The sequence below is a fragment of the Mesoplodon bidens genome (assembly GCF_964165515.1).
Source record: "Mesoplodon bidens genome assembly, chromosome: 3".
Taxonomy (NCBI): Eukaryota; Metazoa; Chordata; class Mammalia; order Artiodactyla; family Ziphiidae; genus Mesoplodon; species Mesoplodon bidens.
In genome coordinates, this window is record NC_138178.1 from 93600254 (window position 1) to 93623288 (window position 23035).

At 37.6% G+C, this 23035-nt stretch overlaps 1 protein-coding gene across 24 annotated transcripts in view; it reads right to left on the reverse strand.

Moving 5' to 3' along the window:
• The window catches only part of MGA (MAX dimerization protein MGA), a 164598-nt gene that overhangs the window by 13220 nt on the left and 128343 nt on the right, over positions 1-23035 (reverse strand). For 7 of the 24 annotated variants that reach the window (XM_081227498.1, XM_081227492.1, XM_081227503.1 and 4 more), the window contains exons 10-18: positions 18157-18383; positions 16735-16911; positions 16049-16121; positions 14217-14734; positions 11690-11987; positions 9172-9798; positions 5601-5891; positions 3909-5419; positions 1724-1854 (exon numbers count right to left, since the gene is read on the reverse strand). In XM_081227498.1, coding sequence (XP_081083624.1) covers positions 1724-1854; positions 3909-5419; positions 5601-5891; positions 9172-9798; positions 11690-11987; positions 14217-14734; positions 16049-16121; positions 16735-16911; positions 18157-18383 — 3853 coding nt within the window. Of the gene's footprint in view, positions 1-1723; positions 1855-3908; positions 5420-5600; positions 5892-9092; positions 9799-11689; positions 11988-14216; positions 14735-16048; positions 16122-16734; positions 16912-18156; positions 18384-23035 lie in introns of those variants that run through there. The other 17 variants (XM_081227482.1, XM_081227504.1, XM_081227502.1 and 14 more) reach the window with 17 other exon arrangements.

Below are 23035 nucleotides of genomic sequence, written 5' to 3' on the forward strand. Positions count from 1 at the left end.
ACAGAAGCAATATTGTAACAAACTCAATGAAGACTTTAAAAATGTTCCACATCAAAAAAAAAAAAAATCTTAAAAAAAAATTTTTTTTGCATTTCTCTAATTACTTGTGAGGTAGAACAAATCCGCATGTTTACTGGCAGTCTTTTGTGAATTGCCCATGATATCCATTACTTACTTTTCTACTGGATCTTTTTCTTACTGACTTGTAAGAATTATTTTATATGCTTGATACTAATCTTCTGTCAAACACATATTGCAAATATTTTCCTTACAGTCTGAAATTGCCTTTTCACTGACAGAAATTTTTAAAATTTTAACAATCTGCTCCTTTACAGTTATGTGTTGGTTATTCTTGGCCCTTTATTATTCCAGTCCATTAAGATGGTATCTGTTTACTGAATTCTTCTTTTTTTTAAAAAATAAATTTTATTTCTTTATTGGTTGATTGATTGATTGCTGTGTTGGGTCTTCGTTGCTGTGCGCAGGCTTTCTCTAGTTGTGGTGAGTGGGGGCTACTCTTCCTTGTGGTGGCTTCTCTTATTGTGGAGCACGGGCTCTAGGCGCACGGGCTTCAGTAGTTGCGGTGCAGGGGCTTAGTTGCTCCGCAGCATGTGGGATCTTCCCGGAAGAGGGACTGAACCTGTGTCCCCTGCACTTGCAGGTGGATTCTTAAGCAATGCACCACCAGGGAAGTCCCTATTGAATTCTTCTTCAATGTCTTTCAATAACATTTTATAAAAGTCTTGCACAACTTGTGTTAATAATCCCAAACAGCTTTTTCGTATTTTTAATTACGTTTTTTTGCTTGTTGCTATTGTTTAGGAACTCGATTTTAGTATACTGAACTTACATCCTGCAATACTGCTGAACTTAAGTCTAAGTAAGTTTTTAAGAGATTTAAATTCTTTCAGTCTTAACCAGGAGGCAATTGAAGTACCTTCCAAATAGCCCTGGAGTGAAGAAAAATACTACCCTACAGCCCTCCTTAGACTTTCTCACTAGAAATGAAGAATTACTCTTTCTTAACTCATTGCTACTTCAGGTAGCTGATGACATAACAGGTTGAAAAGCACAATGTCTGGCACAAAATAACAACTCTTACCTTCTTTCCCTTCTTTCTCTCACACCCCAGTTCCTAATCAATACAAGGCTTACTTAGAACATTTTTTTCTAAGGCATCATGCTCTCTGTATTTTCATCTCATCAGCTGAACAGCTATGAAAATTTTTCTAACTGTATTGACCTATTCAACTAGCAAAGTAACCAAATTTAGAATTTAATGCCATATTCTTAAAAGAACTAATCTTTGTTGAATAGTCCACTTGTATCAGTTATGTTAGTTATTTCATACATTATCTCATTTAATACTTTAAATGGGGGCATTTTCTTCATTTCATAGGTAAAGACTCTAAGATTCAGAGAGATTACAGACTTGCCCAAGATTAAACAGCCACAAACTAGCAAAACCAGTATTTTAATACCAATGTATCAGGCTCCAAAAGCATATGTTATTCACATTTATATACCGCCTCCTAGCAATAACAAGGCAAGTTAATTACCTCTGAATTCCAGCTTCTCTCCTCATCTACTACTAAGAAAAGAGCTAGAGAAATAAAGGAACCATGTCAGTTACCCAGAACTCCTGAATAGAACACTGAGTTTTGCTTATGGTCATAAAACTACAACAACAAAAAACAACAATCCAAAGAGAAGTAAGACTTACAGCTGTTTGAAAGTCTGTGTATGGGCAGCTGTGGTCTTCATGTGGACAACATTAACTTCCTCCGGGAGCTCTTCTACAGTCTCAATGTCCACCTGCTCTTCATCATCCTCAATGTATTCTACACAGTTATTCTGAAATACAGCATTTCAACAGTAAATAAAGTATTGGGAAGCAAGCACACCTAAACTTTTCAACTGAAAGCTCCCCTTATAAAGCCAACCAGTGCCAAACACTGATCTTAAACCATGAGTACTGATAATCCTACACTTGTTAATCATAAAATGGAATTAAGTCATAAAGACAACATATGGTTAGAGCTAACTACCAAGAACTACATTATAAATCACAGATATATATTAAAAAGACATCATTAGACTGAAGAGACAGAGTCCCCAAAGGGCTGTATTGATGCTTCAGTGTTATTTCTAGTGGACAAAATTCAGGTACAGATATATTAAAGCTGCATAAATCTTAATATTAAATAGCAGTAAAACAGAATTTGGTGAGGGAGAAGGTAGAAAGAAAAATTCAGATTCTAGTTTAAGAGTGCCTCATGGTTAATCCCATATTAAACACCCACAGAAACATATTCAAGGCAGATATGGAAACAGATTATAGCCCAGTCTTCTAAGTCTCTCAACCCTACAGAATGAGTGCTTTTGAAGAATTTCAGATACCAAAAGAAGCCTAGGCTTGTTGTGCTTATTATACCAAAATATGAGTCAATCAGTAAGCATTTATTGAGCACCCACCACAGAAACTCACTGTATAATTATAACAGTAGACTATATGGATTATGGGATATGCAGATACTTTTAAGTCCACCTTTAAAAGTAGTGTTTACTATGCCAGAAACCAAACAGAGAATACATTATCTACAATTGTACTGTGCCAGAGAGGCACAACTCAAAATGAAGCATCCCCATCACCTTATTAATTCTTTGTTTAAACTTGCTGGAAAAACTACTTACCCCAAATTACAGGCTCCCTAAGGCTAAAGGACATAAATGATGCAAGCCATCATTTATGATCCCCAATTTAAGCATCATCTAAATAATGTGTATTAAATGTAAACAATGGATATTAAAATTAACTTCAGGAAGGCAGTTAGTTAGGCATTAACAGAGAAGGACCAGGTAACACAGAGAATGAGTGAATCTCAAGGAAGTGAGATTCTAAAACTGCCACGCATGACAATCATTGTATTATCTGCTCCTGAAGAGAGGGACACAATTTAGATTTCAAGGCACCCCACAGGCAGCTGGCTATCACCTCCTTATGTTTTACATCAGACCCCAGGTCAGGGGTCAGCAAACCACAGCCTGCCATCTGTTTTTGTAAATAAAGTTTTACTGGAACACAGCCACACTCATTCACTTACTATTGCTTATGGCTGCTTTCACTCTACAATAGCAATTGAGTAGTTGCAAGAGCAAGTCATCTAGCCTGCAAAGTCTAAAATATTTACAATCTGGCCCTTTACAAAAAAAGTTTGCCCAACTCCTGCCCTATATCATATCTGACTCTCAGTTACTTAGTTCAGCAAATACAACCCTAAATAAAAGTCTAAAAGATGGCTTCAGAAAAATAAAAATATAAATTAGAAAGGTCAAATTACAAAGGAAGATGACCAAAGTTCAGAATACAAATTCCAGACACTATTTAATTTTAGGAGATGACTAAAAACAACTTTAGGCAGGGTTACATTAAAATATTAAATAGTATTTTTCGTTTCTCTCCAAAAAGAAAAACATCTCTATAAATGCAGATAGATAAATTATCTTCCAGTTCTAAGGCTGCCTATTCCCTGTTTCTTATATATATCTACCAGGTAAGCTACAATCACTTCACATACAAAATGTCAAAGAAACTGAGACTGAATGGGAGTAGTGGTTTCAGACTTTTTCTTTAAAAAAACCTAATTTGATAGGGACTCTCAAGCATCTATCCCCCTAAGGCTTAAGTCAGCCTTCCTATAATATCAGACAAGCCTCAAAGCTCAATATAAGCTCAATAAATGTTACCTGACTGACACAGCCCAAAAACTACAGTCATTTAATCATGATCTAAACCTAGGCATCCAAATCAATGTATCAGGTCTTAGTGATCTTCTGGAAAAACTACTGTCTCTAATGAATCATTTAAATTCTTGAGGTTTCAGTCATAACAAAAATGGGCTCACCACCTTTTCTACATCATCAACCTCCTCACTCTGGTAGTCAGAAACAACATCCACAATCTCATCAATAGAATCATCGGTTTTCTCATTCTCATCTTCCTCATCATCCTCTTCCAAATCCAAAACAGTGAAGTCAGCACTGCTTCTCCCACCCTTCTTCTCTTGCTTTGGTTTTATCTGTTCTCCTGATAGCAGTAAGTGACCTTGAAAATGTCCTTCCCCTCTGCTCCCTTTGGTAGCTCTCCTAGGAACAATGGAGAAGGCTGCAGGACTAGAAATCCTACTCCAAGAATCACATTCAGTTTTTAAAATTCTGGCATTCTCAGTAGTTCCACTTTTTCCAAGTAAATCAGAGATGCCGTGTTCTTGTTGAAACACATCTGAATGTTCCTGACAAGTTTCTGTTTCTTTAATTAACCGCTCATCTGTCTCTTTCTTGCATTCTTGTGAAGTTCTAACACATTTCTGGGTCAAAGGGCCCTTGAGGTGTTTTCTCCACCTCTCCCTAATGCTGTCCTTCTCCAGAGAATCTCCACATCCCTTCTCCTTGGCCTCTGGCTTTGGATTAGATTGCTGCTCCACAACTCTGCTCCCTGAAAATTCAAGTTTACTTTCTTCTTTACAGATAATTGGAAATTCATTTGATTTTTCCCCTGGATTGTCTAAGCCTTTCTGCTGTTCCACTTTCACATCAAGTTTTTTAAGCTGCACATTACTCACACTTTGGACTGTCATATTACTGGCTCTTCCAGAAATGGTCTTAACTTCCAGAACAGTCAGCTTTTCTTTGGAACTGTTATGATTCCTAATCCCATACTCTTCATCAACATTTTTATAGTCTTCACCTGTGTGTGAGCCAGTGATATAGGCATGCTGAGAAGGTTTAACAGTTGCAGGACCTTCTTCTGTAAGGGATTCTTCATCTAAATGATCACCCCCATCTTCCAAAGAATCATTCAGAGTTTCTTCTGAAACAGTAGCTCCTGAGTTTTGCTTTATTATATTAGCCTCAGGGTCCATAGCTTCTCCTCCTGACTGTAGGGCCTTCTTAGTTTCCTGTTCTCTTTTTAAAAAGCTTGTTTCATCTTTCTGGTCTGCATTCTGAGATTCTCTTTTCATCTGAAGTGAAGCAACATGCTGAAGAATGGAGCTGGGAACAGGCTTTTGTCCTGGGAGCTGCAACAAGGCAAAACTACCAGACTGGAGAGGAATAAGACTGGCTGTACCAACAGGCTGCCCTCCTGAACTATAGGTTATTTTGGTTTCAGAGCCTGTTTTGCTTGCAAAGCTTTGTGGTTCAGGAGGGGAAATCCTCAGAGTCAATGTACCAGACTGAGACACAAAACTAGGTCCAGAAGAAAGCAATGATGGTGCCTGAGTGATAACATTCATTGCTGGAGAAGACCCAACAGCCTGAATTACAGGATTCATAACAGAGAAAGAGGAGGATGAAGCAGAAGACGGTGGAGTCTCTGAAGGTTTGGAAGGAGTGGGTAACCGGATTCCCATCACAGATCCTGGTAAGAAAAAGAACATTTTAAATCACCACTGCCCAAATCAAGACTTCCAAAGTATGCATTTCTTTTCTAACAGGTGATTCCAAGACACTAAGAAGACCAATCCTGGTGTATTAACATACCATATGACCAAATGATTCAAGAAAAGAGAAACTTATAAGAAATATCTCTAATTTTATACCTGGGTTCCGAAACATGACAGGCTGTAAGTTGGGCTGGGTATTAGAGCCGCGAAGCTGATGCAAAGGGAGGAGCTGGACAATCTGCCCATTAGGGTGCCTGAACAGGTTCATTCCACTTGGGCTCCTAACAGGCTGCAAGACCATCCGATGTCCCTGAAGTTGTGTGTTTGGGACAGGTCTAAGAGTAGGAGAACCCTGCTGCACTGGAATCAACAACAGTCGAGGTCCAGCACGTTTCACTGTGTTAGGAGAGACCTGTGGAGTAGCCACTGGAATCCGAGGAGCATTTTCTGAAAAACAGGAAATGGGGAACATAGTATCAGAATTTCCCTTTAATATTTGGGAAAAAATAATTATGACATAGGATCTAACCATGCTACAAATAACTTCTACTTTAAACTACAGAGTTGATAAAATCCTGTATGTCCATGATACACTACTTACTAGTCTTATGGCTGAGAACAATTTACTTTAAACCTAAGTATTAACCAGACATTGCAGGCCTTACATTTAGATTCGTAAAAAAGAAAGTATCAATTGTCAAGAGGTGCATTTAAAGAGATAACACTTCTGCCTAATGAAAAACATGGCCTCTTAAGCTGGGTCTCATTAAAGTTCAAGATAAAATTCTCTTGTTCAACTTAAAAATTCAGGCTGTTAACACTTAATAGACTTACGACTTAGTTTCACAGGTCTTACTCAAGTAAGAAAAAGTCAAGGACTAAAAATCACAAGGTACTAAAAACTTCTTGGCTTGAAAAATTCACTGATAAGTAAGCAAAGCATAAAGATTTGTGGAAATTATTTTTCAAAAGGAAAAAAAAAATACATACCCCCAAAAAATGGAATGAAATTAAGAGACATCAAAGAAGCAGGGAAATAAAGCCTGGTTAGGAAGAGGCAAAAGATAATTTTAAAACAAACAGAAAAAGCAGAAGTTTAATGCAGAAGATGTGAATTAAAAGAGATTTCAAAATATTAATTGTACCTGAAGATTCACTTTAATGTTTGGAAGAAAATACTAAGGACATGGAAAAAAATAATATGAGTAATCTACAGCTAGGTTTTTGGTCACAGGAATAAAGGGGTAGGAATAACATAATAGTAAGCATAAATGAAAGTGGTCTAACATCACCATTACTGAACTTCTTTAACATTATTATTTCCAATTACTACATTTTTTAAAAACATTATTAAATAAAATTTTTCATCAGTTTGTCACTAAATATAAAAATCAACAAGCCAAACAAAACAAAGGTTTTAATATGTGATATTCTATCAGATAGGTACTTTGCCCAAAAAACATATCAAATTTCTAAAACAAAGTGAAGCTCCTAAGATTTACATGACAAATTATATACAGAAGATCCATGACTACTTTTGAAAATGAAATAAAACACAAAGACCAAACTGTTCATGAAAAAAAGTGTGCAACTTAAAAAAAAGTCATCTATCTTATGTGAATTAAGAAACATGTTAAAGCATTCTTAATTTCCTGAACATTTCTATTCACATTAAGTTTTAGAGAGTGATTCAAAACCAAGTAACTCCAAAAGCAGCCTTTAATACACACACTAAATATGTGATTATTTATTAATAAGTGTGACAGGGGAAGAAGGGAAAGACAAAAAGAAGGAAAGTCAAATGAAAAAGTCAGAGTTGTATAAATCCCAAAGTTGGGATCTACTTTATGAACCTATAACAAAATTATACACTTCCTTAGAATTTGGCAGTGATTTGAGTCAGCTCCATTTATAAAAGAGCAGGTAGGAATATCTGTTAACATTAGTATTTCCTCAAGTAGTATTACAGAAGACACTTTTAGGTGGTAGGTGGATATAGAATAACACCATATCACATTGTCAGCATTTTAATCTTTTGATTAAAATATAGAAGAAATTACCAGTCTTTGATATTATGTCTTTAATATTATGCCAGCATTTTCTAACTTTCTTCATTAACAGAAAGGGCAAGCCACATGTTAAGAACTTACAGTAGCTGGCTTGTATTTGATACTTTTTATTATTGTTTCAGTGTATTTATTTATGAGGCTACCCTCTATTTTGGCAAGTAATGTGGGTTTCCAATAACAGTAATACTGCTCCTTTTAAAAGTACATTTAAGTGAACAAATGACTGGATTTAAATAAAAATATTATGTCAATTGTATGATAGTACAAATGGGAATCAGAGCAAAATACCTGAATGTATGTTCCAAGTGATTGAAATCTGAGAGACAATGAACTACAAAAGGTAAACTGTTTTACAGTTTCATGACAGAATTAAAAATATAAAGAAAGGTTAGAATCCATGATTTAGAAGACATGACCAGTTCAAATATGACAAGATATGAACCTTGAGATTCAGTAGGAAATCAAAACAGCTTCATCAACAACTATCTTATTTTTGAAATTATATATTAGCCATTTTTGGTATGTTTATTTACATGAAGTAGCAAAAGACAATAAATTTGATACTGTCATCCACTTTTCCTTTCAACGGCACTTCAATTTATAAATCACTTCTTTCCTAAAATATCAAGAGGGATTTGGACCATGCCCCTAAAGACAAAAGTATTTAGTAGGAAAACTATCAGTTACCAAGACAGAACTGCTGTTGGCTATTTTATTCCCCCTTAAATCCTGCCAAGTCTTTCACACTCTTTTCCACAGTAATTCCTCTTAGAGTCTACTAAGAGAACAACTTGCTTTAGCTGGTTGAATTAAGATACAAAAATTACCAAAGTGTTGAACTATTCCTATTTCAAATTCACTTAAACTAAGCCAACAAGAGAAAAAATTTCATTTTAACTATAAACTTAACATATAAAATGTCAGAGTCCAGAACAAAGAAATATGCCTCCTTACTTCTATTTCAATCAGTTTACATATAGTAATTAAGCAGGAGAATAATGTCAGTAGTATATAGGAGTTGGGCTGATTCATAAATGATTTTTACTAAGAAAGAGGACCTAGAATTTTAATCTTAAGCAAGGAGGAGAGAGAAAGGGCCCTCATCTTGGCTGCAGCAAAAGCAGAAGCCCTCCAATCTTTTTAAAATATAAAGCAGCAGCCCTCCCACCCCCAAAAGAGGGAACAACTACATATGGTTTCCTCCTCAGAGATATGCGCCCCCAGCTCTCAGCACACAACAGGTTGCACTTCCTCCTGTGCCCACCTTAACGCTGCTCTACTGGCTCAGAGTTCCACTCCCATATGCAGTATCCTTCAGCCAGCATTTCCATTCTAATGTTTTTGAATATCGTTAATCTCCTGAAGAAATCTCTAGCCCCATTAAACCATCTGTCAAGGCTGTTTATCTCTAAAGTACCAGTTACAGGTTTTATTAGCGCTCTGGTTACAAAATTGCATGAATTTTCAGTGATTGTCCTAACTCTATATTTACCACAAGCTCTATTATTTTCAGTGTTCAGTTTTGCAGAATGTAATGATTTTTAGGAATATACGTATCATGTTATAGCAGAAACACCTGATATATCTATAATCCTATCAAAACCACAAAGTTATATAAACAGCTGTCAGTAAACCAGCTTGTAACATCTAGGCCTTACCTGGTCTCTGGCTCACTGGTGGACTCCCATCAATTCCTGAGAGTATAATGGGAACAGAGCTCAGAGATGAAGTTGGTGTGGTCACCATGGAGGAAGATGCAGCTGTGGTCACCACGACTATGGAGGTGGAGGCAGTGGAAGCAACAGGAAGAGTTATGGTTGGAGGAGATGCTACCAAAGACTTAGGAAAAGCAACTGAAGCCACAGGGGTAGTTATCCCAGTCGTTTTGATAAGGTTCACAGTGGCTGCAGACTGGGTAGGTGTTACAAGGGTGCTGGTATTAGTTTCAGAGACCTCAACAACCCCTGCAGTGGTGGCACCAGAAGAATAAGTAGTTTCCTTAGTTCCCACGTCAGAAATAGCAGTCACAGGTGTCACAGCAGTAACATTCTCTAAAAACACTTGAGGGGTGGTAGTAGTGACAGCAGCAGTCACAGGACTGCACACCTGAACTGGCTCAGAAGAAACCACAGGTGTGACGACCATTACTGGAGAAGGTCTGATACTGAACTTCTGTGGCCCTGTTAGGGGTTGGGGTGTGCTAACTCCAGGTATCTTCTGCTGCAGGGCTCCAACTTTACTCATCACAAACTGTGTGAACACACCACCAGGAGAGGGTCGAGCCGCTGCAAATAAAAATTTGCTGGTCAAAAATCTTCAGTTCTCATATTTTATCCTTGTAGTGATTGTGTTTATCAACATTTATTGTGCACCACCGGGTCAATTTCTTACAGGTGTTAAGAAATTTCTTACCTGCATTACACATGCCAATTCCCACCCACAGAAATCAAACACACCCCTCCACCCAAACCAAACCTTTAAAATTCTAACTTTAACAAAGGGATTGAAATTGGGTGTTCCTTCTGAACTTCTTTTGGTTATGCAATATAATCAAATTGCCAGGACACTAAAAAGACAGTACAGCAGCACACAACTTCATCATCTAAAACAGATGAAGAGACTGTGCTCCTCCTCATTAGGACGCCCACACCCTTTCTCTCCGGGTGTGTATTTCTGCCTAGCTTCCAACTTAATAAACTGTTTCTCTGTGTGCTCTCTGAATGAATGAATAAAAACAGATGAAGAAAGTAAGAAGTTGAAACTGTATTCCTAATTCTAATTTTTTTTTTTTTTTTTTTTTTTTTGCGGTACGCGGGCCTCTCACTGTTGTGGCCTCTCCCGCTGCGGAGCACAGGCTCCGGACGCGCAGGCTCAGCGGCCATGGCTCACGGGCCCAGCCGCTCCGCGGCATGCGGGATCTTCCCGGACCAGGGCACGAACCCGTGTCCCCTGCATCGGCAGGCGGACTCTCAACCACTGCGCCACCAGGGAAGCCCCCTAATTCTAATTTTAAAACCATTTTCCACCACTTCCTCCTGTCCCAGCACCTCCACCTCTTTATTGCTGTCCTTTTACAAGACAGTAAAGTTTTCCATTTTTCTAAAATGTATAAAGACATTTTTAAAAAGAGGGCAGGGGGGACTTCCCTGGTGGCGCAATGGTTGAGAGTCTGCCTGCCGATGCAGGGGACACAGGTTCGTGCCCCGGTCCGGGAATATTCCACATGCCCCGGAGCGGCTAGGCCCGTGAGCCATGGCCGCTGAGCCTGCGCGTCCGGAGCCTGTGCTCTGCAACAGGAGAGGCCACAACAGTGAGAGGCCTGCGTACCGCAAAAAAAAAAAAAAAAAAAAGAGGGCAGGATAAGACTATCTTTTTTTTAAATCACCAATTAAAGCTACTTTTTAATAAAGAGGTAAAATGGGTTCTTTTTAAGGCAAGGCCTATCCTCCATCTTCACACAACTCCAGCATTTGGCCAGAGATTTCAATTTCCTATTAGAGGAATAAAAATAGAGCAAACGACATTTTTACTTAACATTCCTAAATAGATCTGAAACAACAAAAAGAGGAATCCAATAAACCAACTGCATATACTCTCAATGCTAAAACACAAATGATTTCAAGAAGGTAATTTTTTACAGACTCTAGCACTGCAATGTTAAACAAATGAGGTTTTTACTCACAGAACAGGGATGAATATAATAAAGCACTGTTTCCAAAATTATATTTTACAAGAGCCTTCTACTCTAAGCCTAATACTAACTCAACCCACTTTGATTGTGCTAGCTCCTTGGTTTCATTTAGTTCAAGAAACATACATATGACTGGTACCAAAAACACCAGTCCTCATAGGAAAAACAGTAAATTAGGGAAAGTATTTAAGAATACATCTTCCCTTTTGAAAAACAAAATTAAAAACCTAAGTCTTTTCTACATTAATAAAACCAGTCTAAAAGTCTGGAAATAACTGTAAAACTAACTCGAATTCAGTTCATCTAGTATTGTAGGTCATCAGAAGAGTTACTAAAAAATTAAAAAATTCAGGCAAGATAGACATCAAGAAAAAAAATAATGCCAACTTCTGTATTTCTCTAAGTTTTACAACCCCCGTATCTGTATCCACTGGCCCAGCACCAGGTTACAACCCTTTGGAAAACATATATACAGTCCCACTTACCAATTGGTCTTTTCGCCGGGACAAATGCCTTCAGATTCTTCCCAGGGCGATTTGTTGTAGCGCTGGAGGAGGATGCCGTTTTGGAATTGGATGTTGAAGGCAACAGGGTACGTGGTTTCCTGGATGCAGCCACCTTGGCATTGGATGCTACCTTGGAGATGACAGTACTGAGGGTTGAGAGGTCCAGGACTGAGGGTCGCAACCTGCCTGTGATATAAGCAGCTAGCCTATTGGCTGGATGCAATGCCCCCATCTGTCCCAATAGCAACTTAGCCTGCGGGTAACTCTTACCATTAACCTGAAACAAGTGGCAAAGAGAAATTCTGTAAAGATAAAATTCTCTTGCTAACTCATCTCCCTTGACAAGGGTTTCATTTTTACAAGGTTTTAAAAGTCTTTTTCAGATTTAAAGAGAAAAAGAAATGGACTTTTTCCATTTGGTATAATCTGAGTATTTAGGAGATGAAAAAAAATGTTGTCATCTGATACTCTGAACTAATCTCATCTCCTTCATTTTGGTAGTGTGGAAACAGAGAATCTTAGAAACTCATCATACCTGCATCCTAGATATGTGGAAGATACAGTCAAATCTAAGGAACCATCCAATTGTTTTACTTGTCAACATGCAACTCTGGTTAAGCTATTAACAATCATCAGCAAAAAAAATGAGTAACTGTGTTCCATGAAATCTCTCTGACAAGACCAGTGGCATGATGAACCCTTCTCATAAGCATCCTTCATATTTGAAAAATATATGCTGAGTCTACTTTAACTTATGAGAAAGCCACTGTTACAAATACCTAAGCCACAAAGTCACCTTAGTTTTCAATTTTCAAAAAAACTCAACTTTGAAGATAACTGTCTTCACCTTTTGGACAAAACTTGGACTCAAGATAAATGCTAGTTGAAACTCATAGTAATTTTTAAAACTATCAATAAATTGGCAGAAGAAAGTGAATCAATGAATGAGGTAAAGATTTTTCTCTACTGCCTGAGTTGACAGACCACCCCATCTTAGGCATGAGAATCATTTTTAAAAAAAGGAAACAAAAACCTCCCAAGTTCTCTATGTCATATTGCTAAGTCACTAGAGGAGACATCCTTTCCTGTCTCTCTTTTCCATCATTTAAAGGGATGAGGGAGTGGAGTGAGGTGGGGAAAATCCTACTCTCTAAATTAATAGGGAACTGGTGAGGAGAATAGCTACACCAAGCTTCTCTCTCTTCTAAGACACAAAATTACTCTTTGCTACTTAAGTAAAATTGTTATTATTTCCAGAAAGATCAGGAATATCTTTGCCCCATGTTTGATACAAAGAATAGGATCTTTCCATCCTAAAGTAAACTTTACTATATAGTCTTCCAGGCTCTGTGGAGTCTGGATCAGATACCCCTATCTGCTCCTTTGGGATTTGCTCTGAACACTACTCAGCAGCTCCCCCAAAGCATATCTTATGTCAGTGGCCTGACTGCTTATGCAGGTTCATATTTTATGGTGGCTTTCCGAGTCCTAGACAGGAGAACACAAAATTTCTATGACTGTATCTTAGGGGCGTCTAGTCTCACTAGAAATGATCTCAGGTAAGTCTCTGTTCTCAAAGTATCAATCAATAAATGAAACAAGGAGAAAACACTCTTCTCATCATTAAGAGTGTAAGAAATACCAACAGAAGCAGTTACATAGCAACTGCAACAGGAAGTTTTTAATTAAGTAGATCAGTCGTAACAATGGAACAGTCCTTAGCCCAGAGAAGCAGTTGAGCTAGTAAAAGTCAAGTAACCTTAGCAATAAAGTCAGACACTACCCCACATTTGGTACTATGATATAAAAGTGCATTTGATATGTCACTGAACAAAAAGAGAAAAGCTTTTTGACTGTGACTACATTTTACCTCAGAACTTTTCTTTCCAAAGGATTTTCTAATGCCAGTATAATTTTACTAATATACCTGCCTGAATTACTTAACAGCAAGGATATAGATATTTGCCCTACAAACAATGATTAGACTGCAAAAACTCTATGAATCAAATAAAGAAAAAATAAGTAAATTGTGGCTCAATTTTTTTTATACTTATGTATTTGAATAACACCATTCTAAATTAAAATTTTCTCCCAAGTTTCCAAACATATACTGCCTATCTTAAAAGTCAGTCTCACCTTGTTTCATTTTAAAAGCTGTCTGCTAATAATAATCCCAAGAACTAGACTGAATCCCTTACTATCCTTGCTTGACTGTCAAAATATCACTGCAGCCCAGGTAATACAGTTTAAGAGCAACTTTCTAGGAAGACTAGAAAGAAACCTATAAGCCAATACAGTACTCTACCTTTCTGTTTGTAAATGTGCCAAAAATTCACCCTAGGTATGCATCTAACCTAGGCCTATTACAAAAAGAGATAATGATTTTGTCACCCAGTTCCCAGGAAATGTGAAGATAAGTAATATAAGGCCCACAAAGGGTTCTGAAAAATCAAGGTGCTACCTAAGTATAAAAAGGTGCTACATCCAGATTAAAGATAATTCTCACCTGGATAAGCCCAGATGTGCTTGAACTGGGTTTACGTTTATAGGCCACAAGCTTCCCTGCAGGAGAAAGCCCTGCATAAAAGGGCAGACCTTTGCCTCCATGTAATCTCTCCCTCACTGAATCCAGGGCATCTGTCTGCACAGGAGAGATATCATCCATTTTCCCAGGGGATAATGGACCGTCAGGAGTCTCTGATCCAGATTTCTCAGCCATATCATCTTGGTCTTGACATGATGGCATAGAGATTTTCACACGAGAAGAATAAACAGGAGGATTCTTTTCACCCCGGCTCTTTCGCTGAGAAGCCAACTCAATGATGAAGCTGCCCACCTTAAGTGACTGTGGCATGTTGCTATTGATGTGCTGCGATAAGATGCTCAAAATCTTGTTCCGATCCTCCTCCCAGTTGCAGTCTGAGATGATTTCTATCAGTTTGGTGGGACCGCCAGGTGACCTCTGATGCACATAGGAGGTAGAAGAGGATTCCCCTTCATTGCAGGAAGACTTCCAGCTCTTTTCTGATAAAGGATTGAAAGATATTTCTGTATCACAGAATTTTGTATTGAACTTTGAAAAATTTTTATTTTTCCTGAGTTCTCAGAAAGTGCCAGGGGCATAGAAATTCAACAGCTGCCCAGTGTCCCATTCCCATGTACTTTCAGTAGTAATTTGACACTCATAATTTGGGAATTTTCCATGAAAAAAAAAGATTCCAGAGAATCAGACTATAAAATCTTCACTATTCTGCTCACTGGGCTCTCAATAAAAGGGAGTCCCTCTTAAGACTGCTCTAAAAAGCCATTAACTATTACATAAGAAAGTGTTACCTTGCAAACAAAGTATATAACCAAGGTTAGGCTTGTTTGGGATAGTGTACTTGCTATCCATATAGGCAAAGCAAAGATACTTGCAAGATGCTTTGTAATATGTGATGGGTAGAGTCAACCCTAAAGAACAGCAGCAAGAGAGATGGTGTTTGGTTTAAAAAAAAAAAAAAAAGTGAGCTCTACCTCTAGTTTCCACTGCAAATACTTCTGAATTACTTCTGTACCTCTAGATATGATTACTCCACTTCTACATTTTATGCAAAACCACTCAAGTGTGTTTATATTCATGGTAACATATTAACTAAATGTATATTCACTAGCTAGATTTCTATAGCAGAATCTCCCAACCAATGTGCTATAGTTACAGATATGTCAGGATACAGATCCCCTCAGCCTTCAGGGTGGTCATGCTAATAGGTAGCTTCCTCCACTTGCCCCGGTGTGCTAGCAACATTACCATTTCTTGTGTTTATCATGCCATTAAAAAAAAGTTAGGAGGCACTGCTGCTTAAATGTCTGAAGTTTTAAAGAGCAAAACCAAAAACAAATAGTTAACTCCCTAGACACTACCCTTCACCATAGTAATTCTGGCAGTAGCCTTTACTAGATAAATCAGCGATCCTCCTTCCTTTCTCCCTCTGTATTTCTCCAACTGTGGCAACTATTGAGAACCCCAGGGAAAATTTCAGTAGCTAATGATGCTAATATTGCTGAGGTTTTTATATAAAGAAGTTAAAAAAAAAATCACTGACTTCATCCTAAAGGTTTCTTGCAACAACATACAATATCAACACCAACAAACTGTATTTCTTAGAACAGGAGTGATAAACACAGCAATTAATTGGAAAAAAACTTATCTATCATCTCTATTTTTAGCAAAAACTAGAAACAGGGTAGGTAGACATGCTCTGGATTGGTAGCTTTGATTTCCCCCCATTATTAGTATAATCCACACCTATATAATATAAATACTATCAAATGATAAGACCTAGTTTTCATTCTGACCTTGTGATTTATCAGAATCGTCCTCCAGGTCACAGGTGATTGGTTTCAAGGGCTGCTGTTCAGAATCCGGCTCCTGACAAAGAGAGTAACACAGAAAATACTTCAATTCAACACATATTTAATATCAATAGAGACTAGGACATGAGAATTAAATTTCTCAAGGAAGCCTAAAACGGTAGAAAGGTTAAAGTGCTCAAAGAACATCTTCACATCCACATGCACAGCTGCATTACTATCATATTATACAACCATAAAAACAAGTAGTCTTGCTGTTTAATGTCCTTGACAGTGACTGAGTTACCAAGAAAGAATTAACAGTGCACTTTATAGTGTAATTCTAGTAAAGAAGGAAAAATATTTGATGTTTAATGAAACAAGTTTCAGTTATTTAGAAAATTCACCGATGTGGAAAGATGCAAATACTAATAATCACATTAATTAAAACCAAAAATGTTTAAACTTTTATAAGTTACTCCAACATCAGAAAGAATATACTTTTAATGACCTTAAGGGAATATTCTCTAGAATAGGCATGCAGAGAAACATATAAATTGATAGACAAATTATGTAAACCTTCTCTGCCCGTTCAGAATTATTTCAAATTATTCCGATAGTAATGCAAATTCTAATACCAGCAACAGGGAATCGGAAGTTAAAAAGAAAAATCTATGCAATAAGTGATTCACCTTTACACTACAGTTCTCAGGACTAGAATGACATGAGCCCTGCTGCTGAAACGATGGGGATGGTGATGGTGATGGTTGTCTCTGTTCCTCTTGTTTTCGTTCATACACTCGAACTCGGGCACAAGTCATCATACTTTCAAAGTACAAGTAGACTGGATCCTTGTCTTCTTCCCGAATCTGTAAGTTTCATACAACAAAACATTCCAAACACTGGGGAAAAAAGTCTCTGGGACTCCCAAAGGAAAAGGATGTTTAATCTTTGCTTCTATTACAACACTTAAAAAAATTTAATGCAAACTTTAAAGTTAAATAGTACAATTACAGTTTGTATGTGCTGAATCTTGGGGCCATTAGAAAGGATCTGGTTCTCTTTCAAGAAAATTCAGCACACCAGAGCAGTGCTTCTCAAATTATCTGCAGCGAAGGATAAATTTCTTAATTACCTGTCACACACAGACTGATACTTTTGTAAAATAAATTACCAGAAAAACAAAGGCCAGGTTTTGTAGTATTAGATTTAATAGATAAAAATTTCTCTATCAACTTGTAGCAAAAGTTTCTAAACATCTACTCTCATTTTCTAAACTTATTTCATCACAGACTAATAACAAACAGTTATGGATCAGCACTGTACGAGGCCACACTGAATAGCACTGCACTAAAAGATCTTCAATTTAATAGACTGTAAAGACTGAAATGGATTTATTAATAATCAGAAATGCTTAAGCTATTAACACAAGGGAAGCATCAGCTCTTTTACCTATCATCTTCACCTGGTCATGCAAATGTTATTTTAAATCTTGAACTTTACTGTATATAAAGAAATTTGCTTTAAAAAGATCACAGTTATTTTTTAAAACTTCTTCCTAATGCTTTTCTAATAACGTGTACTACATACATCTTAATCACTCAATATTCTATACTACAGGAATAAGAGTAAATACTTTTGCAAGTCATGTTTAAAAAAAAAAAGGCCCATCTTTATATGATCCTTCTAAAGAGAGATTTGGCTATCTTTAAGAATTACAGTAATCCTGCACAGGTCCACTTACACACCTTTTCGTCAACAGTAAATACTACAGTACTACATGATCCTCAGTTGGCTGAATCCACACATGCAGAATTATGGACATAGAGGGTTAACTGTAACGTCATATGCGGACTTTTGACTGCACAGAGGGTCCACACTCTTAACCCCTGTGTTGTTCAAGGGTCAACCATACTACTATTCACTCTACTTTTAATGACATTTTTTAAGTGCCATCAATTAAACTGACTAAATCAGAAAGGGAGATGGCTTGTAGACATATTACCTGAAAGCACCATGATTCACAGAATACAAACCAAAAATCTGGTTGAAACCCACCAACTTTACAAATGATTTTTGTAACTTTCAGTAAAAGATGTTAACGCCAAGCTTACCACAGGATTGGGTTTGGGAGTATATGCCCTTGCAGGTTTAATTCCAGTGAGCAGTTTGCCCTTTACAGTAGTAGGTAAAACTTCTGGCTGAGGCAACAACAATGGTTTCATAGGCTCAATGACAGAAGGCGTTGGGATATAAACTGGCTCTGGATCTACTTCACCTTCTACTTTCACCCATAATGGGTAATGTCGAACAGGCTGTTCAGGCTCTGTTTCACATATAGCTTAACAAAAAGAAGGGTAAGATTGTTAGATGCCTTTGGCAACAAAAGTTCACTGAGGCATTGCCAAAACAAAATATGCTCGCTCATAAAAAGCACCAACTCATTAAAATAATCAAACAGATGCCCCCTAAGAAAACCTTTAGTTGCCCTCATGCACCTTATTAATTCATTCATCTATTAACCAAATATTTGTTGAATACCTATTATAAATCAGATACTGTTTTAGACACTAGAGTGAAAACAGCTACGACTAAAACAAAGTTCTTGCCTTCACAAAGTTTATAATCCATAGGAGAAAACAAACTAATAAACATATAGTATCAAGTAAAAAGAGCATCATTGAACAATATAGCTGGGTAAATAAAGGATGAAGAGTTAACAGGAGATGCCATTATATTTAACATGGTCAGAAGAGACTTTCTCTAGTATCTTGGAAAGGTAATCATTCTATACTACAGTTTTTAATTTTACAAATAACAAGTATTTATTGAACCTTACTATGTACAGACTCTAAGCGCTTAATATGTTTTAAATCATGTAACTGTAACAATAGTCCTTGAGGTATTATTATTCCCATTTTGCAGAAGCTGAGGTTCAGGCAAGTCCATCAGTAAGAGGCAAAAGCAGGATCAAACCCAGTCAATCTGGCTCCAGAGCTGTTACTGTTGCCTTCTGATGACAAATTCTATTCAAAAGTTAGCCTGAACTCAGCACAGGAGCAAAAATACATTTAATACAAAAGCAATGAAACCTGACTGAGATGAAATCATACTATCAGCAAGTCCTACAGAAAGGAAAACATACATTGATTATTTAACCAAATTAAATGGAGGATCTAGGTTAATAGGCTGCTGGCTTTATTCTTTTTTTTTTTTTTTTTCGTTACGTGGGCCTCTCACTGCTGTGGCCTCTCCCGTTGTGGAGCACAGACTCCGGACGCGCAGGCTCAGCGGCCATGGCTCACGGGCCTAGCCGCTCCGCAGCATGTGGGATCTTCCCAAACCTGGGCACGAACCCCTGTCCCCTGCATCGGCAGGCAGACTTCTCAACCACTGCGCCACCAGGGAAGCCCTGCTGCTTTATTCTTAAAGCAAACTGCCCAATCCCATCAAGAAGACAGAAAAGCAAACCTTGTTTTTTGAATTTCAATGGTCAGTGCTCTGAGAGGATGTAGCTGACTCTGAACCAAAGACCCAAAATCTATGCCTAAAGTCACATAAAATGTGACCACGCAGCAACTGACACTTAATCAGACACTTAATCTTTTATAACAAAGCAGTATCCAAACTGCTACCTGATTTCATAAGAAGTACATCTGCTCTGAACATTAAGACCCAACTAGTAAAGAACAATTTTGCCCAAAAGTCTCCTAAGGCTAACATCATTCAGAGCATAATCACAAAATACTGAATAAAGGCTTAAAATAGGGAGGAAAAAACCTTCAGAGCTAGAATGTGATTGGGCCAATTAATTAGCTACTTAGCAGTCTCTGTTATCCAAATTTTATAACTTAGCTTATTTATCACATAATTCACAAAGGCTGGTAAGACCCCAGTATTCATTCATGTATTCAAATATTTAAATGTTCACTATGTATCAGACTTTGTAGATACAGTAATGAACAAAACTGACAAAAACCCCTGCGTTTATGGAGCTTACATTTAAATTGGAGGGAAGAGGGTAAGACAGGCAATAAACAAGACAAATAATGAAAATATGTTGGATTTTGATAAGTGCTTATGAGAAAAAACAAAGCAGAGAGAAGTAAACAGTATGTTTAGGGAGTATGTCTTTTGAGGGGAGTGTTGCAATTTTGAAAAGGGTAACCAGGGGGACTTCCCTGGCAGTCCACTGGTTAAGACTTTGCCTTCCAATGCAGGGGGTGCAGGTTCAATCCCTGGTCAGGGAACTATGATCCCACATGCCTCATGGCCAAAAAAAACCCCAAAACATAAAACAGAAGCAATATTGTAACAAATAAAGACTTAAAAAAAACAAAGTCCACATCAAAAAAAAAAAACTCTTAAAAGTAATAATAGCAATAATAAAAGGGTAACCAGGGATGACCTTACAATGAAGGTGGTGTATATAGAGCCTCTACCACTCATTTGGTTAAAGCTTTATTGTCTAGTTTTACGAATTATTTCACACACATATTAATTCTACTACAAAAATAAAAGCCTTCAGGCAGGTCAAGTACTATTGTCTTACCTCTCTTAATCATCTTTCAACGATTTTCTAAGCCTCCATAAACTAATGATTATAATAAGTACAGAACCCTTCTCATCTTTTTTTCTTTTGAAAATAATAGCTCCTTGATATACAATACTTCAGAAGAAACCCTCTTAAAATGTCTGAAAACATCCTAATTCCTCATAGGGAATCAAAGACAACTCTAAAGTTTCAATTGTGGGTAAGAGGGAAAATGGAGGTTCCAATAAATAGGAGAGTTCACAAAACGTACTGAATTGAGTTCTGTTTAGGACATGTAAGACGGGAGTGACAGCAACCTAACCAAGTAGGGTAAGCAATAAAAATTAGGACTGTCATTGGCAGAGACTACACCTGAAGCCATGAAAATGGTCAGACTCCACACAAGGGCCAAAACAACAGTCCACTTCCTCACACTACATTAGCCCACTGTCCACTTGATTCCTTTACACAGCCTAGAATACAAGATAGAGCACTTCTCTGCACCCCTCACAATACACTAGAGATACTCGTACCCCTTCATCTGAAACCCAGATAAAGGGAGCTAGCAAAGGCAGGATAAGGGGAGAACCAGAGTAGCATATATTCACAGAAACCAAGAACAGAAACCTGTTTCAAGAAAGAATTAATATCCCCTCATCTCTATTCAAATGCCTTCTAAAATACACTATCTTCCCAAGGTTCCCTAGCGTTATCACTCTGTCTTCTGAGTTCTCGATAAGTCTTTTGTTCATGACACTTAAAACATATGGCACTTTTGTTACTGTGGCACTTAAAATTACCATAAATATATATCTACATGATTACCATATACCTGTTTCATCAAACTGACAGTAACCTTTTACAGACGGACTTAGAAACTAATTATCTATATCTTAACTCCTCTCACTCCTAGCAGTGCCCAGCATACTTGTTCCATAAATGAAGTGTTAGACATGCAAGTCCGAGAAAACTGCTGTGCTAATAATCAGCATACTATATTCATCTCCCTCCTATTTTGAAGACATTTTCAAACTTTTTATTGTGAAATATAATACCCATAAAGGGCAGAAACAATGTATATACACCTTAATACATATTAACAAATATATTGTACAACCATGTAAACACTCTACAGATTAAGAAATGAAATACTGCCATAAACCCCAGAAGCCTCTGCATGCTTTTCTCAGTCATAGTCCTTCCCACAAGGGACTCACTTAAATGACAGCCACCTCCCTGCTTTCCTTTTTTTTTTTTTTTTTAAAGGTGTCACATTTTATTTATTATCTTTGGCTGTGTTGGGTCTTCGTTTCCGTGTGAGGGCTTTCTCTAGTTGTGGCGAGTGGGGTCCACTCTTCATCGCAGTGTGCAGGCCTCTCAGTGTTGTGGCCTCTCCTGTTGCAGAGCACAGGCTCCAGATGCACAGGCTCAGTAGTTGTGGCTCACGGGCCCAGTTGCTCCGTGGCATGTGGGATCTTCCCAGACCAGGGCTCGAACCCGCGTCCCCTGCATTAGGAGGCAGACTCTCAACCACTGTGCCACCAGGGAAGCCCCCTGCTTTCCTTTTTTAACACCAAACATCACACCTAAACATCATAGCTTAATTTTGCCTGCTTTTGGACTATACTACAAAGCTACAGTAATCAAGACAGTATGGTACTGGCACAAAAACAGAAATATACATCAATGGAACACGATAGAAAGCCCAGAGATAAATCCACACACATATGGTCACCTTATTTTTTGATAAAGGAGGCAAGAATATACAATGGAGAAAAGAGAGCCTCTTCAATAAGTGGTGCTGGGAAAACTGGACAGCTACATGTAAAAGAATGAAATTAGAACACTCCATAACACCATACCCAAAAATAAACTCAAAATGGATTAAAGACCTAAATGTAAGGCCAGGCACTATAACACTCTTAGAGGAAAACACAGGTAGAACGCTCTATGACATAAATCACAGCAAGATCCTTTTTGACCCACCTCCTAGAGAAATGGAAATAAAGACAAAAATAAACACATGGGACCTAATGAAACTTAAAAGCTTTTGCACAGCAAAGGAAGCCATAAACAAGACCAAAAGACAACCTTCAGAATGGGAGAAAATATTTGCAAATGAAGCAACTGACAAAGGATTAATCTCCAAAATTTACAAGCAGCTCATGCAGCTCAATAGCAAAAAAACAAACAACCCAATCCAAAAATGGGCAGGAGACCTAAATAGACATTTCTCCAAAGAAGACATACAGATTGCCAACAAATACATGAAAAGGATGCTCAACATCACTAATCATTAGAGAAATGCAAATCAAAACTACAATGAGGTATCACCTCATACCAGACAGAACGGCCATCATCAAAAAATCTACGAACAATAAATGCTGGAGAGGGTGTGGAGAAAAGGGAACCCTCTTGCACTGTTGGTGGGAATGTAAACTGATACAGCCACTATGGAG